The sequence below is a fragment of the Elgaria multicarinata genome, chromosome 1 (genome assembly GCF_023053635.1).
Source record: "Elgaria multicarinata webbii isolate HBS135686 ecotype San Diego chromosome 1, rElgMul1.1.pri, whole genome shotgun sequence".
Classification (NCBI taxonomy): domain Eukaryota; kingdom Metazoa; phylum Chordata; class Lepidosauria; order Squamata; family Anguidae; genus Elgaria; species Elgaria multicarinata.
Window position 1 is genome coordinate 93,960,399 of NC_086171.1, and position 23,434 is coordinate 93,983,832.

Here is a 23,434-nt window from a genome sequence, read left to right on the forward strand (position 1 = left end):
GAACCCCCGACTTCAGTTAGAGGGCACTCTACTAGAGCAGTCTCCACATCCTCTGCTTTCCATCGTGGTGTCACGATACCAGAAATATGCAAGGCAGCAACATGGGCCAGACCAATGACGTTTGTATCTCACTACAAACTGGACATCAGGTCAACGTCCGACTGCTCCTTGGGCAGAGCCGTGTTGTCATCTGTCTTCACCTAAGGACACCAACCCTCCTCCTGTGAGTAAAAGCTTCCTAATCGCCCATATGTGTGATGCACAGAGACCACGAAGAAGAAGGACAGGTTGCTTACCTGTAACTGTGGTTCTTTGAGTGGTCATCTGTGCAGTCACACAACCCACCCACCATACTCGCCACTTGGTGTCCATCATTTGTTACTAATGTTACTGTTAGTATTTTTTCAGATACACCTACAGGTGTCTATAATCCTCAGACGAGGCTCTTAAGTCTCAGAAGAACTGGGGATTCTGGGCGGGAACCCTCCTGCACATGCGCAGTGGAGGGGAAGGGTTTCCTGCCCAAAATGTCTTTTAGCTATGGAAGATTCCCGAAGCGGGGCTTCACGCAGGCGCCGAGCCCATATGTGTGACTGCACAGATGACCACTCGAAGAACCACAGTTACAGGGAAGCAACCTGTCCTTCTTGAAGTGTGGTGCCCAGAACGGGATGCAGTACTCTAGATGAGGCCTAACCAGGGCCGAATAGAGGGGATCTAGTACCTCACGTGATTTGGAATCTATACTTGTATTAATGCAGCCCAAAATAGCATTTGCTTTTTTTGCAGCCACATCACACTGTTGGCTCATATTCTGCTTGTGATCTACAACAATTCCAAGATCCTTCTCGTTTGTAGTATTGCTGAGCCAAGTATCCCCCATCTTGTAACTGTTCATTTGTTTTCTTTTTCCTAGATGTAGAACTTGGCATTTATCCCTATTAAATTTCATTCTGTTGTTTTCAGCCCAGCACTCCAGCCTATCAAGATCACTTTGAAGTTTCTTTCTGTCTTCCAGGGTATTAGCTATCCCACCCAATTTTGTGTCATCTGCAAATTTGATAAGCGTTCCCTGTACCTCCTCGTCCAAATCATTAATAAAAATGTGGAAGAGCACTGGGCCCAGGACTGAGCCCTGCGGTACCCCATTCGTTACCTCCCCTCCAGTTTAAGAAGGTATTGTTGATAAGCACTCTTTGAGTCCGATTCTGTAGCCAACTATGTATCCGCCTAATAGTTGTTCCATCTAGGGCAGTTTTAGCTAGTTTGTTAATCAGAATATCATGGGGCACTTTGTCAAAAGTTTTGCTGAAGTCAAGATATATGATATCCACAGCATCCCCACAGTCCACAAGGAAGGTTACCTGATCAAAAAATGAGATTAGATTAGTCTGACAGGAGTTGTTCTTGACAAATCCATATTGGCTTCTAGTATTCACTGTATTGTCTATATACTAATGCCCAGAGTATTGGAAACAAACAGAACAAACTTGAACTCATAATACATGAAGGCAAATACGACTTGATAGGTATAACTGAAACTTAGTGGGATGTCTCCCATGACGGGAATATAGGAATTGAAGGATATAACTTGTTCAAAAAGAACAGAAGAAATAGAAAGGGAGGCGGAGTTGCACTATAACTTAAAAATACCTATCCCTGCCCAGAAATACAGACGGATGAGACTGGGAGCCCCATTGAGAACATCTGGATTAAAATAAACGGGGCAAGGAATAAAAGGAACATGATAGTCGGAGTCTACTAACGACAGTCCAATCAAGGAGAAGACAAGGATGAAACTTTTGAAAAACAAATTGCCAGTGTTTCAAGGAAGTGTGATGTAGTAGTGATGGGGGACTTCAATTACCCCAATATCTGTTGGGAGACAAATTCTGCCAAAAGTGGCCCTTCGAAGAATTGCTGACATGTGTGGCTGATAACTTTCTCCTACAGAACGTGGAGGAAGGAATTAAAGGATTGGCTATCCTTGACTTGATACTGACCAGTAGGGATGACTTAGTAGATAAAGTGGCAGTTGCAGGAACTTTGGTGGAAAGTGACCATGTCATACTTGAGATCTTGATTTTAAAGGAATCAAAAACTGAGTGTAGTCATATGCATACTCTGGATTTTAAGAAAGCCAATTTTAATAAACTCAGAACTATGGTAAGTAAGTTCCCATGGCAAGTGGCCCTAATGACAAAAGGAGTCTGAGATGGATGGGAGTTTTAAAAAAGGAAATTTTAAAGGCACAACTACAAACAATTCCAACAAAGAAAAAAGATAGAAGACAACAGAAGAATCCAATGTGGCTCTACAAAAAGCTTAGAGATGACCTGAAAACCAAAAAGGATACATATAGGAAGTGGAAGGAAGGGCAGGGTACAAAAGAAGAGTACAGACAGGTGGCACAGAAGTGTAGGAATGGCATCAGGAAGGCTAAAGCTGAGAATGAGCTGAGACTAGTGAAGGATGCAAAAAGCAATAAAAAGTCTTTCTTCAGATACGTAAATAGTAAAAGACAGAGGAAAGAAATGGTCTGATTCTGTAGCCAAATATATATCTTCCTAAGACAATTCAACTGCTTAATGAGGATGGGAAATTGATACCAGATGGCAAAGAAAAGGCTGAAGTGCTCAATTCCTACTTTAGCTCAGTCTTCTCCCAAAAGTGGGTCTATGACCCCTCTGGAAAAAGTGAAGTACAAGCTGAAGGGGCAGGATTGCAGTTTGAAATTGATAAACAATTGGTCAAGGAGCACCTAATTTCTTTGAACGAGTTCAAATCTCCAGGGCCCAATGAACTGCATCCTATAGTAATAAGGGAGCTGGCAGAAGAACTCTCAGAACCATTATCTGGGAACCTGGGAACTACAGACCAGTTAGTCTGACATCCATACCTGGGAAAATTTTGGAGCAGGTTATAAAGAAGTCAGTCTGTAAGCACCTTGAAAACACTGCAGTGATTACTAAAAGCCAGCATGTATTTGTCACGAACAAATCCTGTCAGACTAATCTGATTTCATTTTTTGATGGGGGTAACCCTTGTGGACTGTGGGAATGCTGTGGACGTAATATACCTTGACTTCAGCAAAGCTTTTGAAAAAATGCCCCATGACATTCTGATTAACAAACTAGCTAAATAAAGCTGACAACTGTTACCCATCCTCTGCCACTCCCAGATTATGGAATGAACTATTGGGAGGAATTAGTCAACATAACGGTCTTCCGGATTTTAAGAAAGCTATAAAGACTGATCTCTTCCTGCAGGCCTACCCAGTTGAATTTTAAGATACCTTTTAATAATGTATCAGTTTTAAACGTTTTAATTATATGTATTTTATGGTGTTTGCATTTGTGTTGTACCCCGCCTCGATCTGGAGGGAAAGGCAAGTAACAAATAAATATATTATTGTTATTTTTTATTATTAGGTGCACCCACAGTTGGCTACAGAATCTGACTCAGAATGCTTATCAATGGTACCTTCCCAAACTGAGGGGAGGTAACAAGTGGGGTACTGCAGGGCTCAGTCCTGGGCCCAGTGCTGATCAACATTTTTATTAACGATTTGGACGAAGATTCAGAAGTTCTTTATTGTGCCTTAGCAAATTGCCATTATACACAAACACAGGATAAAACACTATACAATTTAAAACTCCACCAACACACCATTAAAAGTTGAATAGTTTTCCATACAGCTTTTTGACTTTGTGGCACGTATTTGTAGAGCATTGACAAGAAATTTGGCAGTTCTAAAGGATACATACTTCTCAGCATCAGACAATAGGAAACAAGTCTTAACCCTCAAGATGCTGCAGCTCTACGATTTCGCTCATTATCTTCCTCTTATGATCTTAAGCTTTGGTCTGATGCACCCACACATTCCCTTGGACACTGTCTGGATCTTGTTCTCACTCGGAATTGCTCTGTGTTGGACTTTTCTACTGCTCACTTTCCGTTGTCAGATCATCACCTAGTTTCTTTCAATATTACTCATAATCCTCCTCCTTCACGTCCCGCTTCTCGCTCCTGTCGCAACTTGCAATTTATCAATTATGAGGCTTTTTCCCAGTCTCTAGCCTCCTCCCTTCCTTCTGTCTTTTCGGCTGTCTCCTTGGACTCAGCTGTCTCCTCCTTTAATTCCTCCTTATCTTCAACTCTTGATAATCTTGCTCCATCTACAACTCGGATAGTTCGCCCTTCTCAACCCCAACCGTGGCTCACCTCTTTCCTCCGCTACCTTCGCTCTTGTTCCTGGGCAGCTGAATGCCTTTGGCGTAAGACCAGGGACAGGGCGGACTTTGTCCATTACAAATTTGTACTCTCCTCTTTCTCTTCTGCCATTTCATTGGCCAAACAGCAGTACTACTCAACGCTGATCCAGTCAAATGCTAGGCATCCTCAGCGGCTCTTTGCGTCCTTCAATTCTCTTCTGAAGCCTAATCCGCCATCTCTCCCCGCCTCTCTGTCTGCTAATAACTTTGCCTCTTTTTTCAATGCTAAAATCCAAACTATCCGCTCTGATCTGGCCAGCTCTGCTCCTCTTTCAGTTCCTGTTCCTCATCTGTCGGTTCCTCCTGCAAATTTCTCTGCGTTTCCTTCGGTCTCAGCAGATGAACTGTCTACAATACTGCGCTCTTCGAAGCCTTCCACTTGTTCTCGTGATCCGATTCCTTCTCGTGTCTTTATTAATCTTATTCCTGCTATCCTCCCTTCCTTGCTTCATATTATTAATCTTTCTCTGTCCTCTGGTTCATTTCCTTCTGCTTTTAAACATGCTACAGTCTCTCCCATTCTCAAGAAACCTACTCTTGATAGGCTATCTCTGTCTAACTACCGACCTGTCTCACTGTTGCCGTTTGTTTCAAAGATCCTGGAGCGGGCGGTCTACTCTCGCTGTCTTGACTTTCTTTCTAATAACTCTGCTTTGGATCCATTTCAATCTGGATTCCGTCCTCTGCATTCCACCGAAGCAGCCCTTACTAAGATCACCAATGATCTCCTTACTGCCAAGTCTAAAGGCCATTATTCCGTTCTTATTCTCCTTGATCTAACTGCAGCCTTTGACACGGTTGATCATGATCTTCTCTTAGATTCCCTTCATGACCTTGGATTTTGTGGCTCTGTCTATAACTGGTTTGCCTCCTATATAGCGGGTCGCTCTTTCAGCGTGTTGGCTAATGGCAGCTCATCTTCCTCCTTTCCCATTTCAGTAGGGGTTCCGCAAGGCTCGGTGCTTGGCCCGTTGTTGTTTTCCTTATACATGTTGCCCTTGGGCAAGCTTATTCAATCTCATGGCCTCCAATATCATCTGTACGCCGATGATACACAACTATATCTGTCATCTCCGGAACTTTCTCCTGATGTTCACGATTGTATCTCGGCATGTCTTTCAGATATCTCAGCTTGGCTGCTTCATCGTCGTTTGAAACTCAATATGGCAAAGACTGAATTGCTCGTTTTTCCTCCTAAACCTTCTCCTCATCTCTCATTCTCTCTTACTGTCAATGATGTTACGCTTACTCCGGTCAAGGAAGCTCGTAGCCTTGGCTTTATATTTGACTCCTCGCTCTCCTTTATTCCTCATATTGAGGCAGTAGCTAAATCTTGTCGATTTTTCCTGTATAATATTGCCAGGATTCGATCATTTTTGTCTGTCTCTTCCGCCAAGACGCTTGTTCATGCACTGGTTATTTCACGGTTGGACTACTGCAACTTCTTCTCTCTGGCCTTCCTTCTTCTCACATCAGTCCGTTGGTTTCTGTTCACCACTCTGCCGCAAAGATCATCTTCTTGGCTCGCCGCTCTGACCATGTTACTCCGCTTCTGAAATCTCTTCATTGGCTTCCAATTCACTTCAGAATCCAATATAAACTTCTCCTGTTAACCTTCAAAGCTTTTCACTGTCTAGCTCCTTCCTATCTCTCCTCTCTCATCTCACACTATTGCCCCGCTCGTGCTCTTCGCTCCTCTGATGCCATGTTTCTCGCCTGCCCAAGGGCCTCTACTTCCCTTGCTCGGCTCCGTCCATTTTCTTCTGCTGCCCCTTACGCCTGGAACGCTCTTCCAGAACATTTGAGAACTACAACTTCAATCGCAGCTTTTAAAGCTCAACTAAAAACTTTTCTTTTTCCTAAAGCTTTTAAAACTTGATGTTGTGCAGACTTTATACTGTTAGTTTTACCCTACCCTGTGCCTGCTTACCCTACCCTGTGCCTGTTTGCATTCTCTTCCCCTCCTTATTGTTTTACTACGATTTTATTAGATTGTAAGCCTATGCGGCAGAGTCTTGCTATTTACTGTTTTACTCTGTACAGCACCATGTACATTGATGGTGCTATATAAATAAATAAATAAATAAATAATAATAATAATAATAATAATAACAGCAACACAGGATGGCCTTCCCTTGAACAATCTTAATAACGAATGCAGGGAATGCGTATCAAATTTGCAGATGACCCAAAATTGGGTGGGATAGCAAATACCCTGGAAGACAGAAACAAACTTGAAAGTGATCTTGATAGGCTGGAGTGCTGGGCTGGAAACAACAGAATGAAATTTAATAGGGATAAATGCCAAGTTCTACATCTAGGAAATAGAAACCAAAGGCAAGATTGGCGATACTTGGCTCAGCAATACTACAAACGAGAAGGATCTTGGAATTGTTGTAGATCACAAGCTGAATATGAGCCAATAGTATGATATGGCTGCAAAAAAAGCAAATGCTATTTTGGGCTGCATTAATAGAAGCATAGCTTCCAAATTGCGTGTACTGGTTCCCCTCTATTCGGCACTGGTTAGGCCTAATCTAGAGTATTGTGTCCAGTTCTGGGCTCCACAATTCAAGAAGGATGCAGACAAGCTGGAGCATGTTCAGAGGAGGGCAACCAGGATGATCAGGGGTCTGAAAACAAAGCTCTATGAAGAGAAATTGAAAGAATTGCGCATGTGTAGCCTGGAGAAGAGAAGATTGAGGGGAGACATGATAGCACTCTTCAAATACTTAAAAGGTTGTCACACAGAGGAGGGCCAGGATCTCTTCTCGATCCTCCCAAAGTGCAGGACACGGAATAACGGGCTCAAGTTAAAGGAAGCCAGATTCCAGCTGGACATCAGGAAAAACTTCCTGACTGTTAGAGCAGTACGACAATGGAGCCAATTCCCTAGGGAGGTTGTGGGCTCTCCCACACTAGAGGCAGCTGGACAGCCATTTGTCAAGTATGCTTTGAGGTGGATTCCTGCATTGAGCAGGGGGTTAGTTAGACTCAATGGCCTTATAGGCCTCTTCAACTCTACTATTTTATGAGTCTATGATTCCTGTTTCATGGCCTACGATTGGTGGTGATCCTATACCTGCAGAGTTTTTTCTGAGAGTACCTGGGAGTCTTTGGGCTTGACAGACTGCCCTCACCTGCGGAGCTCCTCTCCAATGGCAGAGAGGCTTTTTCATGCCATCCTAATCGCACTCAGAGACCTTCAGTGAGGATAGCCTTTGGGATAGCTCTGTCGAAGTGGGACTTGTAGTGTTCAGAGGCAGTATTCGTATTACCAGTTGCTATGGAAGGACCACGTTACATATGCTTTGCATGCAGAATCTTCCAGGTTCACTCCCTTACATCACCCTTTAAAAGGATCTCTGGTATTAGGATTAGGAAAGGCCTCTGCCTGCAACTGTGGAGAACCTCTTCCAGTCAGATGATACTGATTTTGAAACTTCATGTAGGTGTTAACTTTGCAAACTGCTTCCTTTTTTAGGGATTCAGAATTACAAATCTGGGGTGGCGAGGGGAATCTTCTTTGGTCCTCCTAAAATCTTAACACCTGCTTTATGCATCTAATTTCCTTGAAACATTGGGACATTGGAGTCCCCCAGCATGGGAAGCTTAGTAAATTATTTTGCATCCAGTTATCACTTTGGAGGTGAATTAAGCCAATGTTTGAAATAAATCAAATATGTGTTTTACTATATATGATGTTTTCTTGGCTAGTTGGGTAATGCCCATGTGTTTAGCCAACTAATTCCTATCTGGTTTGGTTGATTAGCTTGATTATGCTGAAGATGCTACAGAACGGAGGCGGGTCTTGGAAGTAGAGAAGGAAGATACCGAAGAACTGAGGCAGAAGTACAAGGTACCCAAATTAATTTTTGCTGTTGATAGTTGAGGGATCACTGGGAATTTTGTACAGTATGGTGGTCTCCCCTTATCTAAAACATCTTTGTAAGGACTGATTTGAGCTGGTATAAACTATGGACTGTATAAACCAGGGATGGATAGGAAAGAGACTGTGACCCATCAATTGACCACTAGCAAGTGTCTTGTCTGCCTGGGGCCTGTTGATGGCTGGAATTCTTGCAGAGAATACTGAACTAGCAGGATCACTTTGAGGTCCACCTAGTTATAATCATAAGCAAGATTGCACACTCAGGTTTATTTAACATACGTTAGTTATTACATTAACTTTTAAGAGATCTTGAGTATTTACTTTCACTTTGTAAACTTCTGGGGGGTAGGAAAGGAGTGAGTGAGATCACAGATTGAAGTCAACCCATTCCTGGTCTGCATGTGCTGTCCTTTGGAACTATTTTCTACACTCCGTTGCCAAGTGGCCTTCCTCATTCAATCCCATTTCTAAGAAAAACCTTGTCTAGTCATCCACCGTTTTCTTCTCCATTGGCACCTTTCTCCTGCACACCAGCTACATGGCTGATTTATCAATCCCAGGTATCTTCTCCCTCCCCTTCCACTTTATAAGTACCCCCAGCTAGTACCAAGGAATCCTTGAACTCACATAGCATCAACAGTGGGCTAAAAGTAGCAGCTACATAGATTATTATCAGTAAAATAGTAAATGTTTAATGAAAACCTTACCTGGTTTCTTAAGAAGATTTAACATACTTGACTAATTTTGCTTTTGCAGGATTATGTGGACAAAGAAAAGGCGATTGCTAAAGCCCTTGAAGACCTTAGAGCTAATTTTTACTGTGAGCTCTGTGATAAGCAGTACCAGAAGCATCAAGAGTTTGACAACCATATAAATTCCTATGACCATGCCCACAAACAGGTAAAAAACGACCAGCCTGTTGTCTTGTGTGCCTTGATCATCTTGTGTGTTTGTGAGGTGGTGTAGCTTTCACCATACAGTGCCTTTTAGTTTCCTTCAGTCTGCTTTACCCTTGCCTCCTTCCACCCCTTCCCTCCCCGCTTCCCCATCTTGATGTCCCTTGATTCAGTAGGACTCTATGTCAGAATGAAAATAAAAGAGCAAATGAAATGGCATATTTATTGGCAAATTAATATGTTAATTGCTGGAAGTACACCTTTGAGTTGTATCAGAATTCTTCAGGTTTAGCAATACAGAGTAAAGGTGTAGACAAAAATGCAGGAGATGATGGTTTTGTATGCTTGTGTTTACCTGATGTTTAAAATGAAGAAAGTGTTCCACGTAGCAACTGTCTTCATTTGAGGGTTGTGTGCCAGTTTTCCAGAGATGTGCATCTTGTTGAATGTTTCCTACTTCTTAAGAAGGAAAGGTGCTTCGAGGCACTTTATTGTATCTCATATCATTCAGACCTGAGAGGACCATTTGTAAGATTGACAGAAGCAACTTGGCTTGTCATTCTATTAGCTGAGCCGAAGAGTAGTTTGGAATGCATGCCTGGTCAAATTCAGGTCAACTACCTGGTGCAATGAGGATTTGTTGCGTCATTCATCTCTTAGTTGGACATGGCATTCAACATTTATTTCTCATCTCTTCCCCCAGCTGTGTGCATCCTCAATAATATATGCCAACATTTAATTTGAGCTGTATCAATTGACCAGAGTTGAATTCAGTTCAAATCTATTGCCATGGATATACCTTGTTCAGGGCAACTAACAGTATTTTAAATATTCCCTCTTGTTGTGTTTCCTCCTCCCACTTTCCTTAACCCAGCTTTTCCTAAAGAGGAGCCTACCAGATGTTTTGAACAACAGTTTCCATCAATCACTGTCACCTTGAGCAATGGTCTGCAATGATGGAAGTTGACATTCAAAATATCTGGAAGACACCAGATTGGGGAAAGCTGCCATAGTGAATCCTGTCCTTACCTAATCCTCTGCAAGTGTAAGATTTGTTTTCAAAATAATTTTGATCACGTTGTGGCTTTTAAAAAATTATTAAACCTAATTTGTAGTCTTGCTCCAGCCATATTCCTTGCAATACAGTTGAATACTTACACTCGGTTTTCTTTTCTGATCTGTTTTCATAGTGCTTCCCATGTCCCTTAAACCCACTCCATCCTCATGTTATTGCTTATTCAACAACGCAGATGCTGTTCCTCTCCCCAAATGCAACATTCTTACCCACAGTGTCAATGTCCCCACTCCCACCACCTGGTCTTGCTTTTCAGCAGCCTTTCAGCTTTGCGGGAGGAAAGGACAGAGACAGGCCCAACTCGAGAACAAGTGATTCTTACACTAGAGGGAGGGATTAAATTTTAGAAAGGGCTTCATCAGCTATTTGACCAATTTAGTCTAGGGGCAAATGTCTCAAGGAGATCTTCCTTAGAAGTTTAAAAAAGGAAGTTGGGGATAGGAAGGTATTTCTCAAAGGGATACTTTAAGATTAGGACATCCTATGTAGAGGCCATGCATTGGACCCATTTGATCCATGCCTGTTCTTTGATCTCATACTTACAGGCCGGGAGTCAGGATGTAATGGGCACAAAAAGGACTACGCTTTGCATCTTCTAAGTCCCATTTTTTGTCAAATTGTTTTTCTTTGAAATTAACTCAAACTGTAAGTTGAGTTCCTTTCTTTGAAGAATGAACAGTGACTTGGGGTTCCTCTTTCTCTTACTTAACCCCCCTGTGGGAACTCTGCATGTTGCCCCTGGAAGAAGAATCTGCTCAATTCAGTTTTTCAGTGTCTAGAGCAGTAAGGCGTCTTGCTAAGGAAAAGAGGGTGGGGTTGGGAGATGGGAGCACTCCAACTCAAAGAATTGTTAGAATCCATAACTACTGGATGAAACTACTGCTGAGCCAAAATATTCAGCCCAACTTTTTCTGAAGTTTTGGGAGGCTAGAAATAGGGTAAAATGGTTCCGGAAGGTTTAAAATTTCTAAATGAGGAGGTGGGGATGGGAGAGGATAATGTAACAAAGTTTGTAATGGGTTGCATTAGTCTTCCTTTTTAACTGTTAAGATCTGTGGCACTGCCTGACATGGTGGCAGAACTGCAATAAGCAGCAGCAGCAGTAGCCAAGCAGTAAATCTTATTTACCTCTCCATCATGAGATGGCCTCTGCCATTCCAGTTGGATTTACTAACCCAGGGCCCAATCCTACAGTCAGATTAGAATGGCTCTAATTAAACATATGGTGATTGAAGGCAAACATCCCACATTGAAAGGCTATTCAGAAGAGGTAGTGGCCTGCCATGGGCCCTGCACTATCACAGGTCTTGACACAATGTGAACAGCTTTCCAAAAATGGTGCCAGACCTTCAAAAAAGGTCTGTCTCCTGCATCAGCTGTGTTGACAGAGGTCTTAGTCTTCTCCAATCAGACCTCAAGGAAGGACAGAACCGTTTAGGAAGCAAGCCATGGTTTGGGGTAGTATTTATGGAAAGGCAACCCTGACCACGCATCTGAACTCAGCCCTTAGAAGACCCTCCTTTCTCATCAGATCCCCAACTGTCCATACGTTCCTCATCTGGGCCTTATCTATAGTACTAAGGAATTTGCAGCCCCTGCCCTCTTCCAGTCCTTTAAGAACCACCTGTATTCCTATTGGCCCTTACATATGCTATGGGGGAAGGGGTGGACAGAAACACTCTGTAAGTCAGGTGGAACTCTGCACTTTCAGTCAAGGAGGAACTTTTTGAAATGACAGGATAGTCCTTTCCTTTTATCTTTAGTGTGAACTCCCTATTTTACAGAAGCTTTTTTTTTCTGCACATGTATAAGGACTGGATGGTGCTTCTGCCTGATCTCATCTTCCTCCCAAAAATAGTACCCCATTTGTGGAACTGCTTAGTATCCGTGAAGCGGAAAGATGCTCTTGAAGTGATGTAAATTATCCCATCCTCCTTCCCAACTATTCAGGTTTAATATTAATAGCTAAATGTCTATATTTGAAGGAATTGAATAGGAAGGTGCTTGCCTTGCCCACCAGATAATATGCAGATGTGAGTGATAAGAGAAACGATAATGCTGCCTCCTTAGTTAAATAGCTTTAGAAGGTTTAACGATGTACAGATTGAATTACACAGACAACCACTTCAACAACAGTTTCTGGTAAGCAACTTCTTTTTTAACAGTATATTATCCAGTTTCAGGTCTCCCTCTGATTTCAAGGCACAATGAAAACTGAGGATATGTCAGGTTTGCATAGAAAGAGGTTTAAGGTATAGAGGAGAAACAATGAAAAAGCAAGAATATTAAATTTAACAAAACACTAGATAGCTGTGGCACTCAGCATAAATATACAGTACATAATGTAATTATCTGTTGATCGTCAAAGCTGAATATTAAACTTTTCTTGTAAGATGGGTGTCAGGTTTCAAAATAGACTTCATTGATTGGGTTCACTCAATATGACAACCCACACTCAAGGTTGAATTGTTGAAGCGTGGCTTGTTTTTGAACTCTGGGTTGTGTGAACACAGCTGCCCAAACAAACCATGTTTGTTAACCATGAACAACCTAAAGTTCACAACCCAACAACAAACTGGGGGCTCTCTTTATGGGTTGTTTGTGGTTAAAAAACTATGATTTGTTAACACGGCTAGGTTCACACAACACAACAACCCAGGGTTCAACGACAGCCACACTCAACCCATAGTGTGGTGTGGTGTGGTGTGAATCCAGCCATTCGATGAGAAATGCTGTCAGTTTTATACTGAATTAAACATTTGCAAACATTTGCCATTTGAACCAAAGGTCAAAGAAAGTATGAATTCATGAAATTGGGAATGCAGGTTTTCCAGATTTTCCCATTCAATCTTAAATATGGCCCTTATACTTGAAAGCTGAGCTGCTTGAGAGCATTAGAAACTGTGTTCCACATTTCTCTAATAACTTTTGTAGCAACAGACATTTCTCACTTGGAGTCTGTGGGCCATTTCCTCTTTACTAATGTGCGCTGATGAACAGAAATATTTTCTTCAGTGGAAATTGTCCCCCCACATCATATGTTCATAGACAGTTGGCATGTACACTCTTGGTTTGAAGTCAAACTTTGATACCACCAACATGATTTGTTTTTCAGAACTGCTTTGAAAGCAATTCCAAAGAAAAAAAAATAGTTTCCCAGTGTTGTCTTTACCTTTGTCCAGGTTCTTTTCCTACAGGAATTGATTCAGAAGTCACTGAACCATCATGAATTCACTGCCACAAAGAGCAGTACTGCCAGAGGAAGCAAAGGAAAGCAAGCAAAACTCTAAGAACATAAAAAGAACCAAGCTGGATCAGACCATGAGTCTATCTAAACCAGCACTCTGTTCAAACCAGCTGTCGACCAGGAACCCACAAGCAGGACATGGTGCAAGAGCTCCCTCCCACCCAGGTTCCCCAGAAACTGGTGTAAATAGGCTTACTGCCTCTGAGGGCCAGGATCTCTTCTCAATCATTGCAGAGTGCAGGACACAGAATAAGGGGCACAAGTTACAGGAAACCAGATTCCAGCTGGACATCAGGAAAAACTTCCTGACTTTTAGAGCAGTACGACAATAGAACCAGTTACCTAGGGAGGTTTGGGGCTCTCCCACACTAGAGGCATTCAAGAGGCAGCTGGACAACCATCTGTCAGGGATGCTTTAGGGTGGATTCCTGCATTGAGCAGGGGGTTGGACTCCATGGCCTTAGAGGCCCCTTCCAACTCTACTATTCTATGATTCTATGATACTGGAGGTTGCACATAGCTGTCAGGACTAGTAGCCATTGATGGCCTTCTCCTCCAGGAATGTATCCAACCCCCTTTTAAAGCCATCCAAATTGGTGGCTATCATCTCATCTTGTAGTAGTGAATTCCATAGTTTAACTCTGTGCTGTGTGAAGAAGTACTTCCAAATAATTGCATCACTTGGCAATGTTATGATCTTGCTTTTAAGTCTTGAACTGACACTTGTCATGTCCTCTACCTGATTCTCCAGCTAGTCCAAAAATGGGAGTTATTGGGTCCCCCACCTTTTTGTGTATCCCCACTTTGAACAGCTGAAACATACAAGGAAATTGACCAGGAAAGACTGCAGGTAGTGGATAGCCAAGTCTGCACTCTGCACGTTTGTGAAAGACTGACCCTCCCCCCAAATAGTTTTTTTTTAAAAAATCAATCCCATTTACACAATTCTGAAGCAGAAGTGACAAATGAGTGATAGTCTTCCCAAAGTGCAGTTTTGACATCCATGGAGGGACAGTTACTGGCGAAAGAGATTGGAGGTGGCACTGGTGAGATCGCAAAGAGCAGTATGGGCTTTTTTGGCATTCTTGCCAAGCAGTTCTTTAATTGTTTGGCTCAAGCTGTGGTGCCGGGTTCAGACATCACGACAAGCCTCACTGAGAACAAGTTATGCTCAAAAACCCTACTACAAGCTCATAGTGGCTTGTTGGCAAAAAAACACCCATAAACCACCACGCTGAATCACCCGCGCTGACACTAACATGGCTCACAAAGTGAAGTGTAAACCTGCTCATTGGATTCCCACAATGATCTGTATTGGGACCAGTGCTTTTCACCATGTTCATAAATAATCTGGAATTAGGAGTGAGCAGCAAGGAGACCAAGTTTGCTAATTATTTAGATTGCTTAAAACAAAGAGGGATTGCTAAGAGCTACAAAAGTATTCCTCCAAAGTGGAAGAATGGCATCAAAATGGTAAATGAGATTCAGTGTGAGCAAGGGTAAAGTGATCCATGTTGGGACGAAAAATCTCGGCTGCATATATACGCTAATGAGATCTGAGCTAGCAGCGAGTAACCAAGAAAGAGATCGTGAGGTTATGGTGGACAGCTTGATGAAAACATAGAGCCATTGTGAGAAAGACATATTCCATGCTTGGCATAATTAGGAAAGGAATCAAAAATTAAACTGCCAGTAACAAATCTATGGTGTGACCATACTAGGAATATTGTGTACACTGCACCTAAAAAAGAATATTGTAGAGCTGGAAGAAGAGCAGAAAACAGAAACTGAAATGACATGATAGAGGTGTGTAAAGAATTATGCATGGCATGGAAAAAGGGGATAGAGAGACACTAGAACCCATGGTCATCCCGGGAAGCTGTTTGGTGGAAAATTCAGGACAGATAAAAGGAAGTACTTCTTCACACAGTGCATAGCTATGGAATTCAGTACTGCAAGATGTATTGATGGCCAGCAATTTGAATGGCTTTAAAGGGGGATTCCTGAAGGATAAGACTATCAATGGCTACTAGTCCTGATAGCTATATTCTATCTCGACTATCAGGAAGTGTGCCTGTGTACACCAGTTACTAAGGAACATGATCAGAAAGAGGCTATTGCACTCCTGTCCTGCTTCTGTTTTTCCCACAGGCAACTGCTTGGCCACCATGTGAACAGAATGCTGAGCCATAGGGACCTTAGTCTAATCCAGCATAGCTCTTTTGACATTATAATTCAGGGATGGGCAATTTGTGGCCCTCCAGATGATTTGGCCTATAACTGCTATTCGCCTTAGCTAGAGTAGCCAGTAGTTAAGGATGACAGGAGTGTAGGCCAAAACATCTGGAGGCCACAAATTACCAATCACTAATGTGTTCAACAAAGCTCCCTTGTTTAACCACAAATCTCTGCCTACTTATTAACATCCTGAATCTATGCATGTTGTCTCAAAAAAAGTCTTGCGCTTAGTTCAGTGGGGCTTCCTCCCCAGTAAGCATGCATGAATCCAGGTTAGCAGCCATTGTTCTATCACTTAAATCTGCATCCCTTCCTGAAGTCAGGATCTAGTCAGCCCAAGCCCGTCAGAGGAAGAAGTGGAAGATTTGGATTCTTCAGCAAAACCTACTCCAACAGAAGACATGAGGCGGCCTGAGAGTTCCCATTGCAGAGATGCACCTGGGGTCCTAACGAACACCTTTGACCTCACCCCAAGTCCTGCTGGGCTTCCTGACCCTCCCCCCGCATCCCACAGCTCTCTTCAGAGCACCAGCAGTAATGGACCAGGTGGGGAGATATTGTCAGAGTGCCTGCCTGGCCGCCAGAAGACCCATTCACTCTGAAGCAAGAGCCCAGCTATAGCCAATGAAGAAGCAGACCCAGATGCAACTAGTGAATCAGGGGCACTGAATATATAAGCCCCCAGTCTTCTCCCAGAGCTTTGCTTGGTTAAATAGCTTTTTTTGAGCTCTTTGCTCCAGCTGTGTGCTCAGGATACCTACCTTCTCCAAGACTCTATCCTCAGCAGCTTTTAAAAGATTTTTCTTAAAGCCTTTGAGAGAGACAGAGCTGCCATTTGAAATTTTGCACAAGTTGCTCCTTCACTTTGCCTTAGTAAAGGAATGGTTATTGTTTATACCTCAGTTTTAAAGATCAACTTTTCCAAAGAACCTTACAAGAGATAAATATAACAATTGCAAAAATACAGTTAGAATAAATCAAGTAAAACAGGTATGAAACACATCAACATTATAAACAAGGAGACTGCATGAAAACTATAGAAATCAGTTATTAAATACCTGATAGAATAAAAAAAGTTTTCAGCATTTGTCTAAAAATAGAACAGGAGGGGGGTTTGGTGGGCTTCTCTGCAGAGAGAATTCTAGAAGTATTCATGCATAATAGCAATGCCTAACAATAGGAAGCAGGAGCAGAAAATTGTGCCTGACACATTTTTCTTTCCTTACCTCCTCCTTGAAACCTGGCTTTTCTGATAATTGAGCAACCTTTTTAAAAAGATTATGGAGCAAGCAAGGTTTTGTAATTAATATTCCCTCATTTGAGGGAAGTGGTGATCGCTCCACCCTCTATGGAGACAACTTTAACATGTTAACAAATCAGTTTGCCTGAAAGGAACCATCTATCCTAGCTCAGCTTGTTCAGTTCCTGGGAAGTCCTTAGGCAGGACAGAACTGCCATGCAAATTTCGCTACAGTTCTGTATTCCCGCTGCCAGGCTCTTGCTGTTTGTGGCATTTGCCTCAAAAGTGCTTAGACAATGCTTCTGGAAAACACAACTTTTTTTGGTGGTCTCTGTGCATCACACTGATGGGCTCTGCGCCTGCACGGAGCTTCATTCAGGAAACTTCTATAGCCTAGAGTTTTGGCGAGAACCCCTCCCCTTTCCTGCGCATACTCCAAGGGGTTCCCGCCCAATCTCCTCAGTTTCTTGTTGACCGCCATTGTGGTAGCTTCAACTTAGGGTCTTCTCTGTTCGTTAGAACCACATTTAGAGTTTATTAAAAAAAAGTTTTATTCTATTGTCTCCTTTCTCTATCTTGTATTTCTTCTTTCTATTTTGCGTCTTGATTTTCTCAGCGTTTTTATTTCTTGGTGATCCTTGATCACTGTGCCTTGGCGCAAGGGCATTAAGGCGCCATTTTGTAAATGTGTCCGCTGCAAGAGCAAACTCCCACCCTCTGACGGGCACTCTCTCTGTGTTTTACGTTTAGGTGAAGGACATAAAGTTGAAACTTGCCATCACTGTATGTCCTTCACCAAACAAAAAAGAAAACACCGAGTAGATCGCTTAAGATCCCTGCTCTGGGATAAAGCCTTAAGAGCAGTAGAGACACACTCAACTACCAGCAAACCCAGGGCAATGGCGGCATCAATTAGAGGAAGTATGTCGGAGGTATGTTCAGTCCCCATAGACGACTTCAGAATAATACAGATCTCTCCTACGAGGTCAGACCCAGTCTTAACTAATGATCCACCAACTCCTGGACAATCGCAGTCCTTCACTGCAACTAAACATCTGTCCAAAAAGACTAAAAAGTCAAAACACCTAGACTTACAAAAGAAAAAGAAGCAGAGAGAACAAAACAAAAAATCATCTCCTAAACCGCATGCCTCCTTGATCCCAAAAGGAGCTCGGACACCAGCTCCAACATCGACCTCGGTACCATTGCCAATATTGATACCGAACGCCAAAGGAGAATTGGTGGAATCAACACCACCCAATATGGCAGTACAGGCTATTTTACCAGCCTCACCCAGCTGACAAGAGCCCCTAACTTCCGTTACATCAGAAAGAGGGAATGAGCAAACTCGGTACCATGGAGACAGACCCAGATCTCCTCATGCAGAGTGGGATAGATCGGCCGAGTACTCATCTTACAGCAGAAGGAGAGAACGGTTGGAATGGGAATATTACCGTCCACCACAAAATGAGTACGAACCATATCGATACCATGGATACTATACAGCTCTGTACCGACGTACATCCCCATCCCCACAGAGGCATAGTGAACAAGATTATTTCATGCCACTGCCGCCCGTTGCAAGACGATATACTGCAGGACACTCGGTACCAAGCCAGACTCAATTGCCTATAATGGATATCACTCCCATACCACGAGAGGATAGAAGAGACCCCCAGGGGGTTGGACTCGATGGCCTTGTAGGCCTCTTCCAACTCTGCTATTCTATGATTCTGTGATCTCCCACAGATGATTGCCAATCAGACTCACTGTTGATATCATCCGTAGCTCCATCGACTCTGTCCCCAGATGGAGGATCACAAGATCCCACTTTGCCACCAGAGGACATGGGAAGTTTTTTCGAACACATCCTCCATATGGCCCAGACACTAGGCCTGGAAACCCAACAGCATGTCGAACGACCAAAACGCCCAGTTTTTGATGCAGTGCTGACAGAAAGCGCTACTTCAGTGGCCATACCATATCTGCCAATGTTGCAAACAGCGCAACAGTCATGGAAGAACCCATCTTCTGTGATCCCGGCTTCCAAGTGTCTGGAGAACATGTACAAGGTACAAGAGGTAGAAGTTGGCTTTCTCTTCAAATATCCATCACCTAATTTGGTGATCATAGAATCGTCCCAGGGAAGGTCACAAAAGATACATGCCTCCCCAGTGTATAAGGAGGGAAGATGGCTGGATCTGATGGGCCGACTAATTTACACTTCATCGTCACTTAGCATGAGAATAGCCAATTACCAGGCCACAATGGCCCGATTTCAATTATTTCTATGGGAAAAGATAGGGGCATTGTGTGATGACTGAATGACTGAAGAGACTGGATGACTGAAGAGAGCTAGCAGGAGTTTTCCAAACTGAGGTATGAAAACTCGCTAAGCAACAAATACACACTGCAAGGCACCAAACTGATTGCGGTACCAGAACGATGATGGCTGCCATTGCCCTCCGCAGGCAGGCATGGCTATGCTCAACAGGATTATCACGAGAAGCAAAGACATGGATAGAAGACCTTCCATTTGATGGAATAGGGCTGTTCCATTCCGAGACAGATGAGACCATGGACTCTGTCCAAAAAGCCCAGGCAACCGCAAGAAAGATAGGCCTGACACAACCCCAACAACCAATACGACAACGTCATTGGTACCGGCACCAGTACCAACCATCTAACCGATTCCAGAATGACCATCCCTTTCGCCAACAACAGCAACCTCAACAAGGGAAGTGGCCCCAATATGGATCAGGAAAGTTCCAGTCCTATCATAAATGACAGGACTTCTCAAAGGTACAATAAACTGAATGCTGTGGTTGTAATAACAGAACACAATTGGGGTGCTTAGCACTCAACCACAAAAACTCACATTTGAAGTGAACGATAAACGAACATTTTTATATATTTCTACTGTGGGTGATATTTACATCAATCCTACATATGCTGTTTGAGAATACTATTATATAATGTTCATAATCAGGCATACAAAAATATGTGTTCTTCTTGCTGATACACAACCTTTAACATATAAAAATAAATCCAACAGGGCAGACGCCTCCAATGTATAAGTAAATAAAAAAAATTCAAACAAGAATAATATACAATGTATCAGCAATTAAATAACAATAACAGCATTTTACAAAACAGCATGTGGAATTTTTTTTTAAAGTACAATATTGTACCACCCAACAAATTCAATATTCTAGGCGTCTAGGTAAAAAACAGGTGTCCGGTACAGTGCCCGTTTCGAGATGTCTTCATCAGTTGGACGCTGTAGAACAATACAACATATCACTAAAGTACTACTAAAGTCATATAGATTATCATCCACTAAGTAGAGTAAAAAAGATCAGAATACATTAGCCTCACCACCTTATTCATAGAAGGAGCCGTCTTTTTATGGCCCCTTTGTTTCTCCGCTACAAACGGAGTGTTCAGTCCGACATGGTGCTTCACCGGAAGTGAAGAACAAAGTGGTGAGTTTGAAATACTCTATATCAGCTTGGATATTTATTGTATAAATAATGATATGTAGCTTTTTTCTGGGATGTTGTCAAACTTCTATTTACTAATATTCATGTCTTTTCAGTTGTTTAACTATTTTTGCTGACGAAGCTATAATTGCGAAACAGTGAGATAATATACCAGATGCCTGTCCTCTGAAGAAATTTGTTAACTTTGTATAAGTCATGCTGAAGAAATTGGTCTACTTTGTACAAGTCATGTATATTACTTGTATAATAATGAATGTTAATAACACTGAAGGACTTTGCTAACTTTGTATAAGTCAGGTATAACACTAAATACATTTGTTTAACTCTGATATCTATTTAACTTTGTTATTTTTCTTCATAAGACTATAGTCTCAGCTGGTTTATTTAAGAATTGCTACACATTTATAAGAATTATGCACCCCAGTTTAATATGGTATTTTTCACATTAATAGTTGTGTGCCTGTGGCACTATCTGTTTAACTTTGACCTTGGCAACTACTGCCTTCTCTAATGATTTGAACAGTCCACCCTGACTAGGTTCACACAACACGACATGCTGTGCTGCTTAGGGTAATTATGTTAATTCTGCTGGCATGTGCAGGGTATTTAACAAGTGATTGGCTTATTAACCACCCTGTGATTGTGCGAGCCTGACCACATACTGTGTTTCCTGGAGAATTCAGGTGGTGGAGGAGCTCACCAGAGAGGAAGAAATGTGCTGGTCAGGGAATTTTTGAGTCCGGCATTAAGTGATGGGAATGGGGAAAACCTTCTAATCTGATATTCATTTCATGGCTTTGCCAGTTTTCTCCTTTTTAATTTTTAAATCTGATTTCCCCCTCGCCCTGGCAAATAAATATATTAAAATATTAAATGTTTTACATTTTCTGGTACCTAAAATGTGGTGAAAGTATGTATTTTGGCCAGTAAACTACCCAATTTCCTGTCAGGGAAAAGTATTTTGAAGGATGACAACTTTTTAAAGAAGTAGGGGTCCTGTAGAACAGTAATACTTCTGTGACATAATAGTGTACTTCTGAGATGCATTTTTTCAAATCATATCACTAAGATCACAATCCTATGCATGTTTAGACATAAAAAGTCCCACAACTTCCAGGATGGCTAGCTGGGGAATGCTGAGAGTTGTAGGAACTTTTCCCCCCCTGTCTATACATGCATAAGATTGCGCCCTAAAACACTTAGCCCGCAGAATTTGGAAAAGCTGTACTCTGGAGTTATTATTCAGGCAGATCTTTGGCATGTAAAGCTCTCAACATGGTCAAAAAGTGTGCATAAGTTCAGGCTGTAAAATATATTGACCATTTGCTTGACAAAGCATTTTTGTCAGCTATAACAATACAATATGATTAACTATTCATGGGTTTGACGGGTTTTTAATCACTGGACTTATCAGTGATAGCAGAGTACAACGGTCTTAACTATGAAACTAGTAGAAGACTCAATAAATTGTAAGGCAGAGAATTTAGGTTTGTAGTGTACAAAAATAAATACTTTACTGGCAGTTCATTATGGCATAAACAATGTACAAATATACTCACACATGATCAGATAGAAAATACATCAGACAGCAGTTCTTCACAGGAACAGAGTGATTATTTAAGCTGGTTACAGAGATATCAAACACTCCTTATATACACTTTACTGTACAACTGATGCAATACATAATTGGCACTCATAGAAAACTTCACACTATGTCACAGTCTAATTAAACAATTAAGCACACCTGCAAACTTGACCTTTCCAGTAATTGTCTCTTGCTGACTCAAGGCTTTTATCCGGGTTTTGCAGATCAGTCCAGAAATATGGAAAAAGAAAAAATCTGAGTCCAGTTCAAGGATCTCAACAGGGTTATCGTGTTGTCTGGTGGTAGTTACTTGGCAGGAAATGTGTGGATTAAGAGCTAAACGAGAATGGATTAGGGAACTGTTCTTCACTGCAAGGTCCAACGGGCACTGGCGGCGGCCTGTAATCCTCAAATGCCGATCTCTTCCTCTCTCTCTCTGACTGGGCTCAGATGACACGATAACCCATGATGGGTTATTGTATCATCTGCTGGGAGTTTTTTTTAACCCACAATGGCTTATTTGGCCAAAAATAACCTACTCTGATAACCCACAGTCTGCAGAGTGGGTAATTTAATCCATCATGGGTTGTTGTGTCGTGTGGTGGTCACAGTGGGTTATTTTGGCTCTTTGCTGGCTTACTGATTAAAAACACATTAAAGCATCCAAGCCAGCAGTGTAGAGGAGGGAGGCTATGAAATTTTGTCCAGATCTTGCAACCCCCCTCCCCAAGGTATTATAGGCATCTCCCGCTTTTTGGTGTACCTTGATTTTCACTGTTTTCACAGTTCTGTGTTTCCATAGTGCATTGGGTGCCTCAGTAGAGGAGGCTGGCTATGAAGTTTTGTCCTAATCCTGAAAACATCCAAGGTTTTCTTGACATGTCCCCCTTTTGGGAGCACTTGGGATTTTTGCTTCGCTAGAGCAAATGCACAGGGGTTTGATGGTGGATCAGGTGCCTCCCAATTAGGAGTTTGGTCCCAATCTGGGGTGGGGGTGGGGGAACACCACAAAGTTTTCTAGGCATCTCCTTCCTTTTAAGTGCATTTGGAATTTTCACTCCTCTAGAGTAAATGAACAGGGGTTTGATAGTGGCATCCCAGGCTTGAAATTAGGAACTGGAGAACTCACGAGTTCACCAAGCCCCTCTCATCTGGCCCTCATCCAAGGACCATTTCTCACTTTCTGGGGCCTCTGGAAAGTACACAATTCCCCTGGCATGCCATTAGTATGGCCGGGGGAATTGCGCACTTTCTGGAGGCCCATGGAAAGTGCACTTTGACTTCCCTCCCCCCACGCCAATCATGGCCTTAAAGGTACACTTAAGAGGCCTGATTGGCACATTGGGGGAGGCAAAACATGTTTTCTGGGGCCTCCAGATAGTTCACAATTCCCCTGGCCACTGTAACGCTTCCACCACTAGCATGAAGGGGGGAAATGCTTCACCCCCCTCCCGGCCCCACTGATGGGCGCCTTAAAGGCCCTG

The 23,434-nt window shown here is 42.5% G+C and overlaps 2 protein-coding genes across 5 annotated transcripts in view; both read left to right on the forward strand.

Annotated features, from left to right (window-relative positions):
• The window catches only part of GPATCH8 (G-patch domain containing 8), a 171,604-nt gene that overhangs the window by 139,152 nt on the left and 9,018 nt on the right, over nucleotides 1-23,434 (forward strand). For all 4 annotated transcript variants that reach the window (XM_063132916.1, XM_063132925.1, XM_063132934.1 and 1 more), the window contains 2 exons: nucleotides 8,047-8,133; nucleotides 8,923-9,066. In XM_063132916.1, the coding sequence (XP_062988986.1) occupies nucleotides 8,047-8,133; nucleotides 8,923-9,066 (231 nt within the window). The remainder of the gene's footprint in view (nucleotides 1-8,046; nucleotides 8,134-8,922; nucleotides 9,067-23,434) is intronic.
• The window catches only part of FAM171A2 (family with sequence similarity 171 member A2), a 210,327-nt gene that overhangs the window by 32,196 nt on the left and 154,697 nt on the right, over nucleotides 1-23,434 (forward strand). The window lies entirely within an intron of this gene.